Source organism: Phodopus roborovskii, unplaced genomic scaffold, assembly GCF_943737965.1.
Source record: "Phodopus roborovskii unplaced genomic scaffold, PHOROB, whole genome shotgun sequence".
Lineage (NCBI taxonomy): Eukaryota > Metazoa > Chordata > Mammalia > Rodentia > Cricetidae > Phodopus > Phodopus roborovskii.
In genome coordinates this window covers 67,429,898-67,450,535 of record NW_026126418.1, presented here as the reverse complement: position 1 = coordinate 67,450,535, position 20,638 = coordinate 67,429,898, and the positions used below count along the sequence as shown (strand labels likewise).

At 48.6% G+C, this 20,638-nt stretch overlaps 2 protein-coding genes, 1 long non-coding RNA gene and 2 other non-coding genes across 5 annotated transcripts; 3 read left to right on the top strand and 2 right to left on the bottom strand.

Annotated features, from left to right (window-relative positions):
* Positions 1 to 1,968: 1,968 nt before the first annotated feature.
* Positions 1,969 to 6,081, bottom strand: LOC127222131 (lipocalin-1-like). The gene is made up of 6 exons (XM_051184015.1): positions 5,801 to 6,081; positions 4,756 to 4,889; positions 4,350 to 4,420; positions 4,162 to 4,269; positions 2,272 to 2,373; positions 1,969 to 2,174 (listed from the first exon to the last, which is right to left on the bottom strand). The coding sequence occupies exons 1-6, from the start codon at positions 5,888 to 5,890 to the stop codon at positions 2,146 to 2,148; spliced, it is 534 nt and encodes a 177-aa protein (XP_051039972.1). The 5' UTR covers positions 5,891 to 6,081; the 3' UTR covers positions 1,969 to 2,145.
* Positions 6,082 to 8,407: 2,326 nt separating this feature from the next.
* Positions 8,408 to 12,960, bottom strand: LOC127222130 (lipocalin-1-like). Its single transcript, XM_051184013.1, has 6 exons — positions 12,859 to 12,960; positions 11,107 to 11,240; positions 10,459 to 10,529; positions 10,271 to 10,378; positions 8,600 to 8,701; positions 8,408 to 8,436 (listed from the first exon to the last, which is right to left on the bottom strand). The coding sequence occupies exons 1-6, from the start codon at positions 12,946 to 12,948 to the stop codon at positions 8,408 to 8,410; spliced, it is 534 nt and encodes a 177-aa protein (XP_051039970.1). The 5' UTR covers positions 12,949 to 12,960.
* A 5,147-nt stretch (positions 12,961 to 18,107) lies between these two features.
* Positions 18,108 to 20,161, top strand: LOC127222129 (uncharacterized). The gene is made up of 4 exons (XR_007834526.1): positions 18,108 to 18,171; positions 18,326 to 18,496; positions 19,481 to 19,550; positions 19,956 to 20,161. It is a non-coding gene; the product is annotated as an uncharacterized LOC127222129 (long non-coding RNA).
* Positions 18,550 to 18,681, top strand: LOC127222921 (small nucleolar RNA SNORA17). Its single transcript, XR_007834601.1, has one exon. It is a non-coding gene; the product is annotated as a small nucleolar RNA SNORA17 (small nucleolar RNA).
* On the top strand, positions 19,614 to 19,751 carry LOC127222918 (small nucleolar RNA SNORA43). Its single transcript, XR_007834598.1, has one exon. It is a non-coding gene; the product is annotated as a small nucleolar RNA SNORA43 (small nucleolar RNA).
* Positions 20,162 to 20,638: the final 477 nt, after the last annotated feature.

The following is a 20,638-nucleotide window of genomic DNA, read 5'->3' as shown; positions in this document are numbered from 1 at the left end:
AACTGCTCCTGGTAACACTGCCTGCGTCAGAAAGGAAGATAGACATGGAAGAAACTCATTATGAAGTTTGCTTCTGATATGGCAAGGCTAGCTATTTGGATAAGATACTGCTATTGTCTAGACTGTTTAACTATATGCTTTATAAAGTAGATGTGCAGGACCCACAGGAAAGTGACTGCTGAAACAAGATGGACATTGCTACAGGGTTTCTGCTTAATGGAAGAGTCTGCCAGACAGTCTGCAGGACACAAAGAAAAGTAACTGAAAAACTGCCAATACAGGCAAACAGTTTGAAATTCCCTGTTTTGCTGAGGACTCTGCCAGACACACTGTGGACTATGGGATGGAAGATAGAACATTACAGAAAAACTTCGAGTGACTGACCAAGCAACAAGTTTCTATCAATTCTAGAGTTTATATATTATCCTTCTGTGATCTTTGATGGAGTTTAAGACAGGTAGTTATGGTTATAGTTTTCCTTAGGATTAAAGATAAGTTACATATAGGAATTTAGACTCACAAAGATAGGATAGATGATAGAATATTTTCTTTAAATCTTGACAATGTTAATGTACTAAATATTGTAATTATAGTTCTTTCTTAATAACTGTTTTGTTATATGTAATTTTACTATCTTAAAGTTAAAACCCTTCTTTTTATTTAGACAGAAAAGAGGAGATGATGGGGAATGTTCTTCTGTATAAATGTTTGTCTTGTTGATTGGTAAAACACTGATTTGCCAGGCAGGAAGTAGTGTAGCATGGCAGATACTGCCACTAGTTAACCATAGAGGTCGGGAGGTCTGTACAGACAGGCAGGAAGTGACGTAGCTGGGCAGAATCAGAATATAAGCATGGACAAAGAGGAAATAGCTCTCTTCTCTGCAGAGATGTAACATCAAAGGATACACAAGTCTGGCATTCCCAGTAAGCCAAGACCATGTGGAAATACTTAGATTAATAGAAAAATGTGATAATAGTTAAGTCAGAGCTGGCCAATAAGAAACCATAACCAATGGCCGACAGTTTCATAATTTAAAAAAAAAAATGAAGCCAGGAAGGCTGAAGAAATGTCCCAATAAAGTGCTTTCTCACAAGCATGGAGACCTGAACTCCACACAAACAGCCAGGTATGGTAGCAGGCACTCTAGAGTGTCAGAGATGAAGGGTCCCTGGGGCTTGCTATTCAGAAAGCTTAGTCAATTGGTGATCTCCAGGCCAATGAGACGCCCTGTCTCAAAAAATCAAAGTGGAGGCTGAAGAGATGGCTCGACTCAGCTCTGCTCTTCTAGAGAAACCCAGTGTGGTTCCCAGCACCCATATATGGCAGTTCACAACTGTTCTGGTGGAAGATTCACCCCAGCCCCTGGCATCTATGTACTCAAAGAGTCTGGAATATTATGGAGGAAGTTCCACCCAAGCCTCCCTCCCCTATCTCCCTCCAAACCCTGCTGCATCTCAGAAAACTCACCAAATGATGACGCCTCCCCCAGAGATGTTCAAGGTCACTCCCACAGGGTATTTAAACTGCACCCATCTTTCTTTCCCATCTCCACTCTGGGGGAGGGGGGATAGAAGGCCATCCAGGAGTGTTGTATCCATTGAACATGGGCTTTTTCTAATTCGGTTTGATTCGATCTGATTTGGATTGCTGTGTTGGCAGAGAAGCTAATCTGGGTGCAGAAACTTTTCAACAACTGCCTGGAATCCAGCTCCAGAGGATCTGGGGTTCTCTTCTAGTCTCTGTGGGAACCCATGTACATGTAGCATGCATTCATACAGACACATATGGTCTGTAAGTAAAAAATAAAATAAGTCATTTTGAAAGTAGACAGCACCTGAAAAACAACACTGAAATTTAACCTGGCCTCTACATGTACACACATACAAATCATACATGCACCCACACACATGAAAATACTTATAAACAAAAAAATTAAAGTTAAAAATTAAGCCTGAGCCTATCAGATGTTGTGGCCAGGGAACATTGACCAGCTTTATTTAAAGCAGAGGCCTTCTGGGAAGAGGTGTAGGCTCTGGGCCCTGCCTTTTCCTTTCTTGACACTAGTTTTCCAGCCAAGATGGAGAGAGCAGTGAGGGCCCACACTGCTGCTTCTGCCAGGTCTCTGCAGCAACTCCCTTTGCACTAGGAGTCTCTGGGTAACTCACAGGCTTCTGTAGACCAGAAGGCGATGAGGGCTAGACAGGCAGCATGCCTGTCTAAAGAACTTGTGAGGCTTGGGATGGGAGTGAGGGACAGCCCACTCATTACCAGCATGGGGAGGCTTCTTTGTCTTGGCTGTTTGCCCCATTTTACTCCTCATAAACGCCTTGAAGATCTTCAGAGACTCTATGTTTGGATTCAGAGTACGGCCTGCAGGGCAGATGGGGTGAGTGTGAATGGTAGGAAGGCAGGGCCTCTAAACACACACAGAGAAGAGAGGAGCTGGAAGCAGGCAGCTCCTCCCAAGAGCCCCAGGCATTGTGATAACTAACTAGAGATGCTGTCCTAGGAGTACTCAGGCACAGCATCTATCTCCCCAGCCTAGACCTGGGAAGGACAGCTAGGAGGAAGCTCTCAGGCAGCTTCCTAGGAATACCAGACACTAGACTGAAGGAGCATGCTGTGGAACTGAAACCCCCATGATGGCTCCCTTCTGAGGCTCCATCCTCCAAGTCCTGGTAAGCAGGAGACAATATGTAGGATTCTCTGCACAGCCACTCTTCCTGGGTTCAGGGATGCCCTGCCCCACCCTGCCCCAGCCCCTCCAAGGCAAAAGCCCTGAGCTCCAAAACTAAAGGAGCATCAGGTGAGAAAACAAAGAGTCAAGCCATAAGTCACTCCTTTCCCTGAATCGGGCCCCAGCCCGTCCTAGTGGAACCCCATCTTCTGGGTCATAAGAGCCCATCCCCCATCCAAGAAAGGCTCATCATGCAGAGTGATATCCTCAGCTCCCCCAGCGTCCCCTGGCAGATCCTCGGTTCTGACCTCTCCCCTGGGATACTAAGTCTCAGAGTCTGTACCCTGAGTCCCTCCTGGCCAGAGTTGTCTGCATCACCCCAACTCCAACCTACAGACCTTTTCATGATCTGAAGGTGGAGCTGTTGGAACCCAGCAGTCTGCTGAACCCGCCCCCTGACGATGGGCAGGATGCTCATGGCCACATCATAACTTACCTGGCTGTGCAGGGGACTCAGTTATGCAAGCAAAAGCTAGTTTCCCTTTTTAAAGCAAACCCGTCCCTCTCTTGCTCTTGCTCTTGCTCTTGCTCTTGCTCTTGCTCTCCCTCCTCTCTCTCTTCCTCCTCTCTCTCTCCCTCTCTCCTGCTTTCAGTTGGCCACCAGCTACCCCCCTTCTCTCCCCTCCACTAATAAACTCCACTGAGCCTCCTGTTTGTGTTTCATAGGTGATAATTATAGCAAAAGAACAACAGCAGCCAGTGGGAAATACTTCTGTCCTTATCTCCTTGATCCATGACAAGACCCTGCCCAAAGCCTCCATGAGGTTAAGGCCAAGTGTGGTAAGACAAGAAGTAGAATGGGGAAACGAGCAAAGAATGCAGGACAAGAGCCAGAGAGGCAGCCCTGTGAAGGTATATGTCAGGAAGGGCCAGGGCATAGCACTGGAGAACACCAGCAGAAGTTAAAAGTGAGGTGAGAGCTATAAGGTTCATGACGGACATGTGGCTCTCCAAGATTATCTCTGTTGGCCTTTGGAAAACAATATTCTTCCTGGGAGCATCCTGTGTCCAATAGGGTATTGGACAATGTGCCAAGATCCACCCTCTGGATATCATATCTTCACCTCTGCCACCATGACAACTTCACATGTCTTCAGATGTCTAGATGTTCAAATGTCCCAATGGGCTCCAGCCAGATCCCTGCAGGACCATACCAAAGACTGACTGGGTCAGGGGTGCAGGGGACAATAAAGTCCTGGATGGATCAAAGTGGACCAAAGACTCAGTCACAATAATTGATCATATGAGAGCTGAAAATGAGATGACCAAGAGCTTAAAACCCACCAAACCAAATCCAGGAAGTGCAGGAGTAGATTCTGGTAAGGAAGAGGGTGAAGCAAGCTGGGCAGGAAGACATGGACCTGGTCCATGCCTATGCCCAGGACACATGCTCAAACACAAAAAAAAAATCTAGAACCCACCCATGAGCATCATGATCTGGAAATACCAATAGTTCATTTTGCCCCTGAAGTAGGCAATGGCGAAGTTCTTCCCAGGCAGGAAGTGGATGTAGATGAGGTGCCTCCACCCTGTGGGCAACACAGTCATGTGAGCTGAAGGTCTCCCTTTGAGCCTTTACTGAAATAAGAATTGGAACCCAGCGACTTACAGGTAAGGAATGTGCCAAGGTCCTCTCCCTCATACAGGGCCAGCTTGAACGGAATGCAGCCAATGGGTTTCCTAGAATGCAGGGTTCAAGTCTGGCTCTCCCCAGGATACCCAGAGTCCTTCCTTACTCCCAATCCTGGAGCCCATGCTGGCTTCTCAGGAAGACAGCAATGCAGTAGTAGAAAACTTATCATATTCAGCACTGGTGGTGAACACAGCAGGTGAAGACACCTTAGATCATGAACTTAGTTCAATGTCCTGAAAGCATCCCTCCCAGTGGTCACCTGATGCAACATAGAAAGATACCATATTCCCTGAGTGACTAGCTGAGGTGAGGCAGCATGTATGTAGCAAGGGTTGGAATTGTTTAGCGGCAGCAAAAGATTGCCTCCACAGAGACTACTCACGTCAGGTTCATTCTGAACTCCAGCTCCTCAAAATTGTTTCTTTCAAAAGTGAAGGGAGGCAGTGGGTCTCTCCATTTCCACTCAGGAATAGGCATGTCTCCTGCCCAGCGCTTTATGTACCACTTCCCTAAAAGCTGGAGTAGGAAGCCACAAGTACACACAGTTGCAGGGAGAGAGGGAGCCAGGAAAAGAGAAGCCAGAGGCAAGAGAAGAACGGGGTAGGGACTCAGTGCAGGATGGAGGAGTCTGAGATGCTAGAATGGCAGAAGTCCTGGTCATAGCTGTCCCTCTCCATCATCAGTAGATATCACCAGGCAGGCAGGACAGACACCTCCTGGGAGGAAACGCCTCCTGGGACGAGCTCTGACCGGAGGGGTTTGAGAATTGTGATCTGGAGGACAGAGCTGGCCTTTAATTTCAGAGTGCTGGGCAGGAGGACAGAGCAGAGTGGACATGGCTGAGGAGACAACCAGAGATAAACATGACTACCCCACCTGAGCATGAACTGCCTCACTGTCTAGAGTCAAATCGCTAAGGTGTGACACTTCCCTAGATCCCTGTCCCTAATTCCTTCCCCAGCTTGTGCTGCCTCCTCTAAGAAATGGACTGATCAATATTCTCCTGAAATCAATCAGCTGCCTCCACAGATACACAAGACACAGGGACCTTGAAATGGATGAAAACCTGGAACCAACTTTTTGGAAAAAATATGAAGAAGTTTCTCTAAAGTCCACAAACTGGGAGGAAGTAAGCCTATTCTTGGATATCAGTGCTGGCTACAGCCAGGACAGGGGCCATCTAGCAAGACCCCCTCAACAGCCTCTTAGCTTCTAAGCAACCACAATGAGAAGAAAGCCATGACTGTGGCCTTGGATGCATGCTCAAGCTCCTCTCCCACCACAAAAGGTCCCACCAAGGCCATAAGAGAGGGTACCTCTTCAACATCACCTGTGGCTCCCATCAGTAAGCCTGAGACTCACCCAGGCCAAGGTCTGACATTGGAAGCCACTTCCTACCCTCAGTCCTCCCTCTCCAGGGCCATCACCTGCTCAGCACGAGCAGGAGTCAGAGGAGGCATCATGGCTGGAACCACAAACAGCAGACCCAGCCCCACAGCAAATGTCAGCAGCTGCATGGTCCCAGCTCAGCTCTGCTGCTGCTGCTGCTGCTGCTGCTGCTGCTGCTGCTGCTGCTGCTGCTTGTTGTGGAGTGGCTTGCTCTGGAAGCACAATCCTGCCCTCCCCCACCCACACCAAAGTCACTGTCCACCCCACTCTGTCCAGGAGATTGCAGTTTTGTTTGGATGGGTGTGAATGGAGGAGCTAATTTGTGGAATTAACCTCATGACTGCCTTTGGCACTTCTGAGCACCCTTGTCCAGTGAGAACGTTCTCAGAGTAGACCTAGGGATCTGGAGCCAAGAGCATGACACAAGGGCCCCTTGTGCTCCCACCCTCCCCAGGAGCCAGGATCAGCCCTGGTGTTGAAGGACACCCTGGAGCTGCTAGTCTATGTCAGGCCTCAGTTCCCACACTGAGGGAAGTCTCCCTGCCTCCTGCTTCCTCCTGAGGAGGCACAGAAACAGAAGAATGAAGAGCTGCTCTGCAGGGACTTGGTTGGAGTCTGCACAGAGCTAGGCCCTCGCAGACAATGTTATGGACCATGATTATAATATGTATGCAGTATGAGGAATGACTAGCTGAAGTTCCTATATGTATGTGGTAGTTAATCTCAGTTATCAGCCTGATGAGATCTAGAATCACCTGGGAGATGGGCTGCTATATGAGACTTTTCTCTATTCATCCCAAATCAGGAACCAACAACAGACCAAGGAATGATCACACCAGAGTCCAGACGCATGACTTTGCAGGCAAGTTAGGATGTTAGTAATTTTCCACTCTACACATACAGTTTGGGTGCATTGGGGTAGCTTGCCAGATTCGGGGATGGGGGAAGCTAGACTAGCCTGCATTAGCAGGAGTCTGATGTTTTTCTCTTCATTTGTAATTGGACCTAAGTTGACTCAAGGCATCTTTGAATATAGTCAGCTTTTATTTGTTTGTTTATCTTTTGTTTTTTGTTGTTGTTGTTTGAGACAGGTTTCTCTGTGTAACAGTCCTGGCTCTCCTAGAACTCACTTTGTAGACCAGGCTAGGCTGGCCTCAAATTCAGAGATCCCCCTGCCTCTTCCTCCTAAGTGTTGGGATTAAAGGCACGCTCCACAGTGCCCAGCCAGTTTTTACTTCTAACACAGGTGGAAAGGTAGAAATAACCGAACCAGAGGCAATTCTACACAGGGTGGAAGGAATGTAGTCATCATACTCATTCTCAAGATCCAGCAGGACCAAAAATAAGCAAGACAGGCTAGGAAGCAGGGCCCTTTCAGCCTTCCAGCACCATCTACTGTCAACACCCTGCCCCAGCAGCTAAGGGGAAATGACAGGGTTCAAACCTAGAAAATGTATTTCTAAGGTTCCCACCCCTGTGTCAAGGCAAGGATGCACAATTCCCAACACAGATCCATCCTGGACTCAGGGATGCCCCACCTCACAGTGCCACTGACCCTTTGGGAGGAAGAGCTGGAGAGACAACAATGGAAAAAGGAGATTCCTCCCTGTGATTCTAGTCCCTCTTGAGCAGGACCACTTCCAAGATTGGTCCATAAATATGTTCAACCAAGGTCTGGCCTGATCCTCTGAGGTCCTCCTTCCTCTACTCAGCATGTCCTCTGCAGGGGCTTCTTACTTGGCTCCAACTGGGCAAGGCCTTGCCCCCAAAGGAAGCTCATTCCCAGGTCAAATAGAGTCCTTCTGTCATGGTCTCCTGCTTTCACTGAGATTGGGCAGATATTCTCAGGAGTTCCTGAATGTCCTCTGAATGTAGCCTGGCTGTGGCCAGAAGAAAGACTACAGTACGTGAAAACGTTAGGTATATTTGTGGAGATTTTAATCAATTTCTCATCTTGTATAACCAGGGCTTACCCATGTACATGTTCATGTCTTATATTTTCTGAATGAATTTTTTAGCATTCTTGTCTCTGAATCTGTGCCCATGGAGGGCCTCACCTCATAGGTAATTTCTAGAGCTAGTAAATATCTCATTTGCAAGACCTGCCTGCCATGAGCACAAAACTACATCCACCTTCCATCACTTCATGTCTAAGCCACCATCCTTCACCAGGTGGCCAGATCACTAGGGACACACTGAAGTCCCAAGCTCTGCAATGACTTACGTCAACCAACCTACCCCTGCCTCCCTGTACCTTCCCACTCTTTCCTCAGCCAACACCACCATGTAGGCTCTACCCCATCCCTCTCTCCATCTGCCCAGTTTGTCCCCTGCTGTACCCTATGTGCTATGCTATGGCACCTGTTTGGGGACCTGTGAGTGTAAATGAAAGCCCTTCCCTTCCTGATGACCACAGTCATGTTTGAGCCTCTGCCCACACTGATTAACAGAACATCGGAGCCCGCTGGACCCAAGAGACACATGTGATCAGGGGATATCCACCAACTTTATTGAGCTGAGGCTCTTGGAGGAGGTGTTGATGCCGACCCCTGTGTTCTTTAACACTGTGAGTTCTGCCTGCAGAAGCAGAGCTCAGCCAGGGTCCCAGCTCCCTTCTTCATAGACTCTGCAGCACTCCCTCTGTACTAGGAATCTTGGACCAACTCACAAGCTTCTGTAGACCCAAGAGGGACAACGGGCAAAGCAAACTTTAGGTGAGCTATGTATGAGGAAAAAACAGGCTGCTCATGTGGTCACCATTTTACAGAAGAAATATCCAGAGCACAGTCCTGGGTGAGGAGAATGAACAAAGGGGAAGTGGGGAAGCCTTTGCTTACCGACATGGGGAGGGGTAATGATCTCTCCTGTCTTTGGAAGTTTACTCCCCACGAATTCCTTGAAGATCCTCACAGCATCTAGGTCTGCTTCCAGGGTGCGGCCTACGGGGCAGATGGGGTGAGCATGAGTGGTAGGAAGGCAGGGCTTCTAAACACACACAGAGAAGAGTGGATGAGCCTCACTACAGGCTGGACGCAGGCAGCTCCTCCTAAGAGCTACTCTTCCAACCCAGACCTGAGGGGGAACCTTCAGGGGGAATCCTCCTCCCTCTTCCTAGGAACACCGTCGATAGACTGAAGGAGCATGCTGTGGAACTGAAACCCCTTGATGGCTCCCTTCTGAGGCTCCATCCTCCCAGTTCTGGTGAGCAGGAGACACATGTAGGGTTCTCTGCACAGCTACTCTTTCTAGGTTCAGAGATGCCCTACTCCACCCTGTCCCAGCCCCTCCAGAACAGAAGCCCTGAGCCCCACAACTGAAGGAGCATCAGGTGAGAAGACAAAAAAGGTTCAGTGCTCAGTTTGTCCTTCCTGAAAGCCTGGTCCCAGACCCATCCCCCACCCCATAAAAACTCATCCTGCAGTGGAAGGATCCCTGAATGTCCTCAGCTCCTCTCCTCTGGGCTACCATATCTTAGATGCTGTACCCAGGGTCCCTCCTGACAGGACATATGCACATCACTCCAAAATCTAACCCAAGGCACTTTCCCATAACCTCTTCACAAAAACCCTGCTTGCTGTGGAGGTTGTGCCTCCAATGATATCATGATGGCCATAAAAAGGAAAGGACATGAGAAATTCTGTCTACTAGAGTTGTAATCAGTAACCTAAGGATTCCAAGGAGAATTTAGGCAGCTCCAAGACCCCTGAAATTCTTGTCTGTGAAAAAAAGGGCAGGGTGCTTCAGCCACTACTGTAGCCTAAGACCCTGCACAGGCCATTTTGGGGGGCTTTTATGCCCAGAGCCTCCATCGGGTGGGTTCCATGGGGCCAGCATAGAGGAGAATAGGTAAGCAGAGAATGGAGGATGAAAGAGAAGGCAGCCCAGGGCCACCCGTGTTAAGAAGGATCCCGGGTGCAGAGTTGCTGAACGCTGGCAGAGGTGGGAATTGTGGTGAAGGCTGTAGGACAGACACATTGCTCTGTGGACAGTGTTGACAGGTAGAGGTCATATCTCCACTGGCACTGCTGACTTTGGAAAGAGGATTTTCCTTGGGTGGGCTTCCTATACCCATCAGGGTGTTGGGTTGGATCCCTATATCCATTTTCTGAATAGTGCAATCCCCACCACCACCATGACAACTGCACCTGCTGTCCAATGTCCCCAGTGACAAATGGGCAACAATCAGACCCCTGTTCAGAGCAGAACTACACAAAGGCTGACTAATTGGGGGAGGGAGTAGCCAGGAACTGACTGGATCAGCAGTAGACTCTGATACTACGATTGGTCATATGGGAACAGAAGATTTAAAAAAAAAAAAAAAAAAAAAAAAAGGCCAAGCGCTTACAAATCCCCCTCCTGGTGAATTCAGAAAGTGCATGAATGGCTCTCCAGCAGAAGAATGAAGCAAGCTGGGCAGGAAGACATGGAGACATGGACCTGGTCCGTGCCTGTGCCCAGGACACATGCTCAAACACAAAAAAAAAAAAAAAAAAAAATCTAGAACCTACCCATGAGCATCATGATCTGGAAATACCAATAGTTCATTTTGCCCCTGAAGTAGGCAATGGCGAAGTTCTTCCCAGGCAGGAAGTGGATGTAGATGAGGTGCCTCCACCCTGTGGGCAACACAGTCATGTGAGCAGCAGGTCTCCCTTTGAGCCTTTACTGAAATAAGAATTGGAACCCAGCGACTTACAAGTAAGGAATGTGCCAAGGTCCTCTCCCTCATACAGGGCCAGCTTGAACGGAATGCAGCCAATGGGTTTCCTAGAATGCAGGGTTCAAGTATGGCTCTCCCCAAGGCACCCATAATTCTTCCCTGCTTCCAATCATGGGATAGAGCCATGAGGTCACCTCCTACCACCTCCTGATGCATGACACTTCCAACAAGCCAGGACTCTTCAACTCTTTGGCAGAGGCCCTAAGAGATACACATTCAGGTACCAAAGCCCCGGAGCCTAGAGCTAGCAAGGGATGCTGAGGATGGCAACAGAGGGTTCCTATGACAGGCACAAAGGCTGTAGCTGGTCAGGGAAGCACAGGCACCAGCAAGACCACCAGGCAGTCCATGCTGGGTTCTCTGGAGCCATCCAACAGCAGCTATCTCATTCCAATGGGCAAGGCCTAGAACACAACAGAGTGGTTCCCCGAGCCTCCTGGGTTCCGCCTAGTGTCAACATGAAAATCATTCTCTTGGTTATGGGGGCTGTCTATCAGCTTGCTAAGATAATACAACAGGATTTCATAAGGATGTTAGAGAGGCTAGTTTTAGTCGGGGAGCTTGTAGAAAGGGGGGGTTGGGGTCAGACAACACTGCAGCAGAGTCTGCAGCCAAGCTACTTACGTGAGGTTCATCCTGAACTCCAGATCACCAAAACTGCTTCTTGCAAATGCGAAAGGAGGCAGCGGATCACTCCACTTCCACGAAGGAATAGGCATGTTTCCTGCCCAATTCCTTATGTACCATTTTCCTAAAATCTGAAGAGGAAAGCTGTCTCTGAGAGGGTGACAGTGTCAGAAGCCAGGGAAAGGGGTCCTAAGCTGGAGCTAAAGTGGGGAAAGACGCTTAATGAGGGTCTCAGTGCAGGACTGAAGGGCCTGAGACACTGATGGTTAGGAGGAGCCCTGGTCATGGCTACCCCTCTCGGTCGTCAACAGAGCCAGGCAGGCCTGGATCATGGCCTCCTAGGAGGAACCCTGACCAGACACCATACAGATGCCCAGTGATACAGGTCAACCTTTCTGTGTAAGAAGATGAGCTAGGAGGGCAGGGCAGGGACCAGAGTGGACTGAGATCCAGATTGCCTAGTTATAGGTGAGAACGCAACAGTGTTCTCACTGTGTGTGGGTTGCTGCCACAGTCACCCTGCCAGGGTGTGGCCAGACCAAAATGCAGCTTCTGTCTTTCTCCTGTGGTTGCCAGTTTTCTGAGGACTGAATTCATCAAGCTTCTCCTAAAACAATCAATAGTAGTGTTGGCCCTATGAGCACTGACGCAGACGCCACCAGCTACCACCGTGTTTCTATCTCCTGGGGCCCATGCACGCTTTGCATCATCTGTGGCCTATGCCCAGGGCTTCAGGGCCTGAGTGAGACCTGGGGTGACTGGGTCCTGTTCCCTTTTGAGGGACTTGGAGTGGAAGTGACAGAGAAGAGAGTTGGAGTGCTGAGAAACAGGAGGCAGAGAATGTGACTAACAGTTGACCAGCTCCTGAAAGCTGAAAGAACTTGAAGTCATTGTGAGACAGCATGGGGTGAGCATGAAGGGCCCAACAGCTGGACTAGAGGTATCCAGATAGACTGGATGCTAGCATCAGCCCTGAGACCTCTTCAGAATCAAGTCAGCTTCACCTCCAGAGTGTAGGTATGAAAGATCAGGGAAGCTGCAGCCAGGCTCACTACCCATCAGTAACAGAACCTGGAAGGGTGGCTGGACATCTCCAAGGCTTAGTCTTCCCATAAAAACACTCCAACATTTTATAGTTTTCTTTGAAAAATAGCCAGGCATGGTGTTGCATGCTTTTAATCCCAGCACTCAGGAGGCAGAAAAAGACAGAAGCCAACCTGGTTTACAAAGTGAGTTCCAGGACAGCCAATATTATTCTATTACGCAGTGAAACCCCATCTCAAAAAAAGAAAAGAAAAAAGAAGTCTTGGAAAATCTCTGGCTTTATGTAGTTAGCCAAGTATGAGCCTGCCCTTTGGAACATAAATTCTGTATTAAACCTATCTGGCAAAAAGGAAGAAGCTTTTTTCCAGCCCACAAACTAAGAGGGGAGAAGTGAGTCTGTGGATGTCTGTGTTGGTCACACTGGCCAGGATGATCTGGCAAAACCTCTGTAAGCCTTCCCTTAGCCTCTGGGTACTCCTCAAGTAGAAGAGAGTGTAATGCTAGCTGGTATAATGCTAGCTGGTATGCCTTCCCAAGCCCCTCTCCCCATGCAGCCGACAAACCCCACAAAGAACAGAAAGCAAAGCTCTACTTTGGCAGCTACCTGTGGCTCCCATCAGTAAGCCTGAGTGAGACTCACCCAGGCCAAGGTCTGACATTGGAAGCCACTTCCTACCCTCAGTCCTCCCTCTCCAGGGCCATCACCTGCTCAGCACGAGCAGGAGTCAGAGGAGGCATCATGGCTGGAACCACAAACAGCAGACCCAGCCCCACAGCAAATGTCAGCAGCTGCATGGTCCCAGCTCAGCTCTGCTGCTGCTGCTGCTGCTGCTGCTGCTGCTGCTGCTTATTATTATAGAGTGGCTTGCTCTGGAAACACAATCCTGCCCTCCCCCACCCACACCAAAGTCACTGTCCACCCCACTCTGTCCAGGAGAATGCAGTTTTGTTTGGATGGGTGTGAATGGAGGAGCTAATTTGTGGAATTAACCTCATGACTGCCTTTGGCACTTCTGAGCACCCTTGTCCAGTGAGAACGTTCTCAGAGTAGACCTAGGGATCTGGAGCCAAGAGCATGACACAAGGGCCCCTTGTGCTCCCACCCTCCCCAGGAGCCAGGATCAGCCCTGGTGCTGAAGGACACCCTGGAGCTGCTAGTCTATGTCAGGCCTCAGTTCCCACCCTGAGGGAAGTATCCCTGCCTCCTGCTTCCTCCTGAGGAGGCACAGAAACAGAAGAATGAAGAGCTGCTCTGCAGGAAACTGGTTGGAGTCTACACAGAGCTAGACCCTCACAATGTTATAGACTATGCTTTCAGCCAAAATATACCCTCACCTCCTGTGGCTATGGCAAGAATTCCTTGACTGATGTTTTTGTCTCATCAGGTTATAACCTTGTAGTGTACACTTAATGTTACCTATGTACTCAGTCACTAAAGAGTTATTTGTATAAAAACAAATGTGCCAAAAATATATTTTGCTTCATCCTTTTATTTAAGATTTAATTTTATAGCCAGGCATTGGTTCATCTTTTTATTTAAGATTTAATTTTATAGCCGGCGTTGATGATGCATGCCTTTTGTCCCAGCACTCGGGAAGCAGAGGCAGGTGGATCTCTTTGAGTTCAAGGCCATCCCAGTCTACAGACCTAGTTCCAAGACAGGCTCCAAAGCAATACAGAGAAACCCTGTCTCAAAAAGAAGAAGAAGAAGAAAAAAGATTTACTTTTATTCATGTGTGTGTGCTATATGTGTGGGTGGCCATGGAGGCCAGAAGAGGGCAAGGTATCACAATGTGGGTGTTAGGAACTGAACCCAGGCCCTCTGAAGAGCAGCAGGTGCTCTTAACTGCTGAGCCGTGACAGCTGCTGAGACTTAGAATCACCATGGAAGCAAACTTGGGGGCGATTCCTAGATTGAGCTGACTGAGATGGGGAAACCTACCCTGAGTGTAGGTACTGAGGTCCCATGGCCTGAGGTCCAGGACTGAATACAAAAGGTAAGGCACACAAAGTGCCAGCATCCATCTCTCTCTGCTCCTTGACTGTGGATGCAAGGTCACCACCAGCTGCTCCTAGCCCCTGCTGTGGTGACTTCCCTGCCACGAAGAACTGCAACCTCAAACTGCGAACCATATGCTTTCTCCCTTAATTTGCTTTCTTTGGGTTATTTTATCACAGCAACAGAAAAGGAAACCAAGACGAAAAAGGAGTGATAACAAGAAGTGGGGAAGATGTGAGAACACTGGCTGCTCTTCAGTGAGTCAGGTTTGATGCTCAGCTCAACATGACAGCTCACAACCATCCGTAACACCAGTTCCGGGGGATCTGGGGTCCTCTTCTGGCCTCTGCAGACACCAGGCACACATGTGGTGCACAGACATACACGCAGGCAAAATATTCATACGCATGAAAAAAAATAAGATTTTCAAAAGGAAGTGAGGTCACAGCTGTGCTAAACATGCCCTTGTGTTTCTTAGGGCTTTGGAACTTGATTGTAGCAAGAATGTGTCAACGTTTAGAGCCTTGGGCAGAAAAGCTTTTAAGTGCTGGAAGCAGAGTTTAATGGGTCGTTCAAGAATGCTGAGAGAACATTAGAGTAGACAGTAGAGACCCCAACTCATGGGGTTTCGCAGAGCGAGGACTCTATAAGGAACTGTGATTCTGCCCTGCAGAGTGACAGAGCCAGGATTTCAACCTAGATCCTGTGAGATCCATGGCACCCACTGAAGGAGGCTGCATCCAGATGCTTCAGGGGGTACCCTAAGCTGTGCAGTTCTGTGAGCCTAGTGCCCAGAGAGACAGGCAGAGGTTAGCAAGGATCCCTGAAGCCAACTGCAGGCACAGGGTCCTGGTTCTGCACAGCTCTGAGTCTTAGAGTAAATCATTTTTTAAATGGCAAATAGCCAAGCCAGCGTGATGGATTGTGCGAATCCCTGAGAAACACCATGGGGAACCTTGCTTGTATAGCGCAGGTCGCATTGTTTTATGGTACTCAGGAAGCAGGGGTGGAGGGGGGGTGTCTAGGCATGCCTTCCTAGCGACCCAGTTCCTCCAACAAAACCCTACCCCCACAGCTGGATATCTCTCAAATTTTCAATCCATTAATGGATTAAAACACTGATCAGGTGAGGGTACTCGTGATCTGATCCTGTGAGGAAACATCCTAGCAGACATACTCAGAGAAGTACTATATTAATCTCCTAAATGCCTTCCCCCAGCCAAGCTGACAGTCAAGATTAACCGTTCCTGGGAGCTGGAGAGATGGCTCCATGGTTAAGAGCACTGGCTGCTCTTGCAGAGGACCTGGATTCAGGTCCCAGCATCCACAGAGCAATTCACAACCATCTGTGACTCCAGTGCCAGGGGATCAAATGCCCTCTTGTGACCTCCATGGGCACCAAACACACATGGTGCACAAACATACATGCAGGCTAAACACCCATACACATAAAATAAAAATAAATATTTGAAAAGGTTAGCCACCACATACTTTAACAGCCAATTCTTTGAAATAAGTCCCTCTCAACGCCCCATCTATGTAAATCTATCTGTATAATAGATAAATGATATTTATGTCTTATAATTGTCTTATAATAAGGAAAGAGTTTTGTAACTCAAAACTCTTTGGTAAATAAAAGTCTAAGCCAGCTGGCCACCTTGAATTCTTCCCAAGCACTTGAAGCAGGAACACTGATGACTTGTCAAATGCTTCAAGAAACAGGGAAGAAACCAGTTTCTCAAACTGTGGTGTAGGGTAGGACTCTGCTCTGTTGTGAAGGCTGTCCTGGCTTTCACCTGTCACTGCTCCTGACTGGAACAGGCTCTGAGCAGACAGCTCTGGCTGCTGAGAGCTCTGCAGGGCTATGTCTAGCTCGGGAGCTGGGAGCTCCTGGGAGTTCTGAGTCTCATGCTGCATCTCTCTCTAGAGCTGTGAGTAGGTTCTAAATCTAAAGCTGGCACTGGATGATGCTAGAGCTCTGAAATGAATCTGTGATGAAGCTGGATCTGGAGGCAGAGGCGGTGATCCAGCCACTTCTAGTTCTGTCCTTACAGAACTTGTTGCAGTTGGGGTTGACACCTAAGCCAGCACAGAGTCACTGCTGTAGTTAGCTATGGAACTGGTTCTAGATCCAGAGTCAATAGCCAACCTTGAGCTATGGCTGGCCCAGGCAGTGCTACTGCCTATATCTGGAATTGGTGTTGGAGCTGGTTCTGGACTGGCTGTACCTCTGCTGATGGGGTTCCAGCAGTTGCTCCTCTGTTTCTATCATCTGGAGATGGCTCCAGACCTGTGTGTAACTCAGGACCAACACAGGAGCCTCTTCTGGCATGGGATCTAGTTCAACCACAAATGCTAGAACAAATGGCATGGTGGGCACCAGGATCTTGGCCTTAGAGCAGGAATGGATCCAGAAGCATTACTTCTTGTTGATTCTTCCAGACCTGTTGGCAAAACGGTTAGCACTGATGGACCTGGTCAATGTTCAACAGTTCAAGTGAGCTTCCTTCCACCTCTGCTGCTGCCAGACATACCTCCAAGACCCTTCCTAGGCCCACCATTGCAATCATGTGAGGACAGGACATTTTCTTATTCCTGATGTCTCAGTTCCCCTCTGAACAGTAGAGATGGGTCCCATATTCAAACCTACAGTAAAGATTCAAAGATTTGGACCATGCATGATAGAACATGCCTCTAATCCTAGCACTTGGAAGGTAGAGGCGGAAGGATCAGAAGTTCAAGTCATCTTCAAACACATAGCAAGTTTAAAGGTAATCTGGGCTATATGAAACACTGTATCAAAAAACAGGAAGAAGCCAGGCAATGATGGTATATTCTTTTAAACCCAGCATTGGAAGGCAAAAGAAGGTGGCCAGCCTTGTCTACAGAGTGCATTCCAAGACAACCAAGGCTACACTGAGAAATGAGTGGGGGGAATATGGGCCGGGGAACATGAGACAGGAAGGGAAGCGGGGAGGGAGGCAGACAGGCTAGAAGTAACGGAGGAAGTCCGGAAAAGGAAGGATTGGTTCAAGAATTTGGGACCACCAGCAAGTATGGCAGGCCTGGCCCATGAGTAGCAAAACAGTGCTTACTGACGTGTCCCCGGGCCACAATTCACCCTCAGTCACCCGGGGGATCCTCATGGGTTTCAGGACTCATTAGATGTGTGATATGTACTGTGCTGAACACAACACAGATCCCAGCAGTTAGCTGAGTGTACTATGTGTCTTTGAGCATCACCCTGAAGTAGAACACAGTCAACCTTCAAAATCTGCCGGGCACCTCAAAGCCATGCACAGTGGGGCCCGCGAACTCCTTGTAGCTCCTTCCTGATCCATCTCCAAAGCTTCCTTATAAATGAGGAAGCAAAGCATCACCTCCTTGGCCCCTGAACAATGGTTAGTCAGAACTGGTCCTTCCTCTCTGTGTGGAAGCCTTGACATAACCAAGAACGTGGGAAGTAGAGTTCCCCCCCCCCGCCCACCCCATCACCGGCACCCCCCCCCCAAAAAAAAAAAAAAAAAAAAAACACGGAGCTTCCTGAGAAGGTGCAGGACTCCAAGGGTGGCTTGGAAAATCCCTGAGAGCTTGGCAACACGCAAAATAAGTCACTGAGATCCACTTGATGAGGCAAGATCTGGTTTTATTAGGTCGTTTAGGACCACACTAGCCCAAGAGCCTTTGAGCGGTGTGGGGCTACGAGCGCTGGCGAGGAACTGAGGGTCCACTAGAGGGCGCTGCAGCCGGAGGACAGAGAAGTCCCTCGCGGGCTGCCGTAGGTACTACTATAAAAGACGTGGTGCGACCCTGCTCAGCCTCTCGGCGGCCATGGCGGCGGTGTACAGGTTGTGGTTCTGTCTTCTGTGGTTGACCTGGAACGCCATGGAGGACCCTCCATAGCCCTCGGCCCGCTGGCGGGAAGACTGCGCCTCATACTATCGATCGTAAGAAATATGTCGCGTGCTTTCCCTCCGAGGGTTCAGTCGCCCTAATATGTGCAGCAGTCTAACCTTGTGGTAAGAGGAAGGCAGTTCCTGATGTGCCGGAGAGCCGGGTGGACACCCCCTCCCCCCCACCAGGCCCTGGAAGGAAAACCGAGGCTCCGCTAGAAGAGGGCAGAATTAAGGAGAAAGCAGGAAGTAATTACGTTTATTCTTATTTTACTTACAGAAAGCCTTGGCAAGGAGACCGAACCATGTGGACCCATTGGAATAAGACTGAAATACAGACCTGATGCAGTCCCCCCTGCGATCTTGCCAAGAATGTGTGCAGAATGATCGTTTACTTTCTCTAGGGAATTTGCTGGAAATTTAAGAAGCCGTGAGGACATGTTGGCCTTGGGTAAGTTAACGCAAAGTTACTAAAGATTCAGATGGACGGACTTAGTTCAGCGTCCTGCCCCTAGAGGCGTTGCAGGTGTGGCTGCTGTGTCACATGTGCGTCAGTAGGTGGCAGAGAGGAGAGAGGCTATGTCTACGCTCAGTGTTCTGACCTGTGAACATCTGAATGATTTGTAGCCTAACACTCTGAAGCTGGAGGTGGGATCACCCTCCTAGTTGTTGACTGGTTAGGGTAATTTGATGGACCTAGGTAGACCCAATAGAGAGGCCAGTCTGTGAAGAGATGGTTTGAGATAATAAAGTGACTTGTTGGAAATCATGAAGCCAGTAACCTTCAAAAGGTCCTGGAGCATAGCAATAGCACATATACTTCTGTAATCCTGGCTGCTCACCCAGCCTGGGCTGTAGGGCAAGAGACTGCCTCAAACTACAGTGGATGGAAACAGTGATGGCATCAAAGCTATCCTTTGAGGAGATGAGTGGAGTTACTGCCTGATGATCTGAACTTGTTGGCAAGCTATCTTGACGTGAGGAAAGGTTGCTAGCTACTGCCAGAGAGACAGGCTACATTTTCTGTAGTCCTCACTTTCCAGGACGTTAAACTAGTAGGGCTGAGATGCAGGCCTGGTTCTCCATCCCTGGCACCACAGACAATGGGAAGTGGGTTTGTGCAGCATGGGTTAAGGGGGATGAGTTCAGAATATGGGGGTATAGTAGCACATCTAACAGTGTCGGTGATGGCTGCCCTCTCATGTGAGGATCCATTGTGCATTAGTTTAGTTGCTGTGGTTGACAAACATCCTTGAGGTCATAGGTTGTGCCACCCTGGGCATAAACTACCCATTTGTCCAGTCTCCCCATAATGTCCTTCCCTGCTTGCCATACTAGTCAGAAGAATTTAAAAGTACATTGCTGTGTGTAGTCCTTGTTTAGTGGAGTGGGGCTGGCAGGAAGGAAGTGCACTGATTCTTCTTCTTTGGTGCAGGAAAGCTGGTGACTAAACTCTGCTCATGGTGTGAACTTTATGCCAGATGCCCAGCAATGGCCCAGTTAAGGTAAGAGGTGGGATGGGCCCACTGGAGCATGATGTGTGGACTGTGTGCAGCTGCCCTGAAGATGCTGTCCCACACTTGTCAGCACTACAGGCACAGCTACTCAGCTGTGCCTGGGACATCAGGGCAAAGAGCAAGTGGCTATTTCTACACTCAGTGTTCAGAAGCCAGTGAGCACTAAGAATGGTTTATAGCCTAACATTTTGCAGAGCCGTGGTGAGGTGGTACTGGGATGTGGCTTTGTTGGCCAGACTCCAATGTCAAGAGACCGCAAGGGCTCACCAATAGTTTACGTGGTTGGCATTTAGCAAGATAGAACTTTGGAGTAGGGGGGAGGTTATTCATTCACAAGAGGGATCAGGATATATAAGAAAGTATCCATCCTTTTTTTTTTTTTTAATTTTTCAGATCCAGAAGCCAGGAAGAATAAGGCCTACCTCTGGGTCACATGGCTGATGAGGACAAGTGCAGATGTAGCCTCTGGACCCCTCACCACATTTAAGAGTCATCATTTCCATCTAACCAACTGCACATTGCCTTAGAAGTTATAATTATGTAGGAGGGGAAAGTTAGCTGTAGGTATTGTGACACAAATAAACTTGTTAATTCTTGAAGCTTGTAATCATTTCTATCAGCATTCTCCAATCTAAGGGTGAATGACCCATTGAGTTTCCCCTCATCTCCCCTAGAAAATAAAGCCTGCTAGAGTGAATGGTAAGGGGTTTAAGGGTTTGTGGCTAACTTATACCAAAAGCATTAATAAATGTTTGCTGGCATAGTGCAAGGAAGCATTTTCTCTATGGCTGCTCTGAAGTAGAGCACAAAGATAACATGTTCTGCCTGTTCTTTGTTGGACAGCTGAACTGCATGCAGAAGGGCTGGTTAGCAAAAGGTGTCAGAAGCCTAGAGTGGAGCGGCCATTGTGTGCCACCAGCATTCTGGAACAAGATGGCCTAGGGAATGTTGCTCAGTGGTGTAATGGAGTACTGGTGGTAGAAATGCCAATGCACAAGAGTTCAAAGGGTGGATTGCTGGGTGGAGCTATGCAAATTTTCTAAGAAAAGGTGCATTTGGGTCCACAACACATGCCA

Coding starts and splice junctions, on each gene's coding strand:
- LOC127222131 (XM_051184015.1), bottom strand. CDS start 5,890: ATGCAGCTGCTGACATTTGCTGTGGGGCTGGGTCTGCTGTTTGTGGTT. Junction 4,421..4,755: donor GAGTTCAGAATGAACCTGAC/GTGAGTAGTCTC, acceptor CCTGCATTCTAG/GAAACCCATTGGCTGCATTC. Junction 2,374..4,161: donor CCAGATCATGATGCTCATGG/GTGGGTTCTAGA, acceptor TCTGCCCTGCAG/GCCGTACTCTGAATCCAAAC.
- LOC127222130 (XM_051184013.1), bottom strand. CDS start 12,948: ATGCAGCTGCTGACATTTGCTGTGGGGCTGGGTCTGCTGTTTGTGGTT. Junction 11,241..12,858: donor CTCCTGCTCGTGCTGAGCAG/GTGATGGCCCTG, acceptor TTTCCTCTTCAG/ATTTTAGGAAAATGGTACAT. Junction 8,437..8,599: donor CATTACCCCTCCCCATGTCG/GTAAGCAAAGGC, acceptor TTGGGTCTACAG/AAGCTTGTGAGTTGGTCCAA.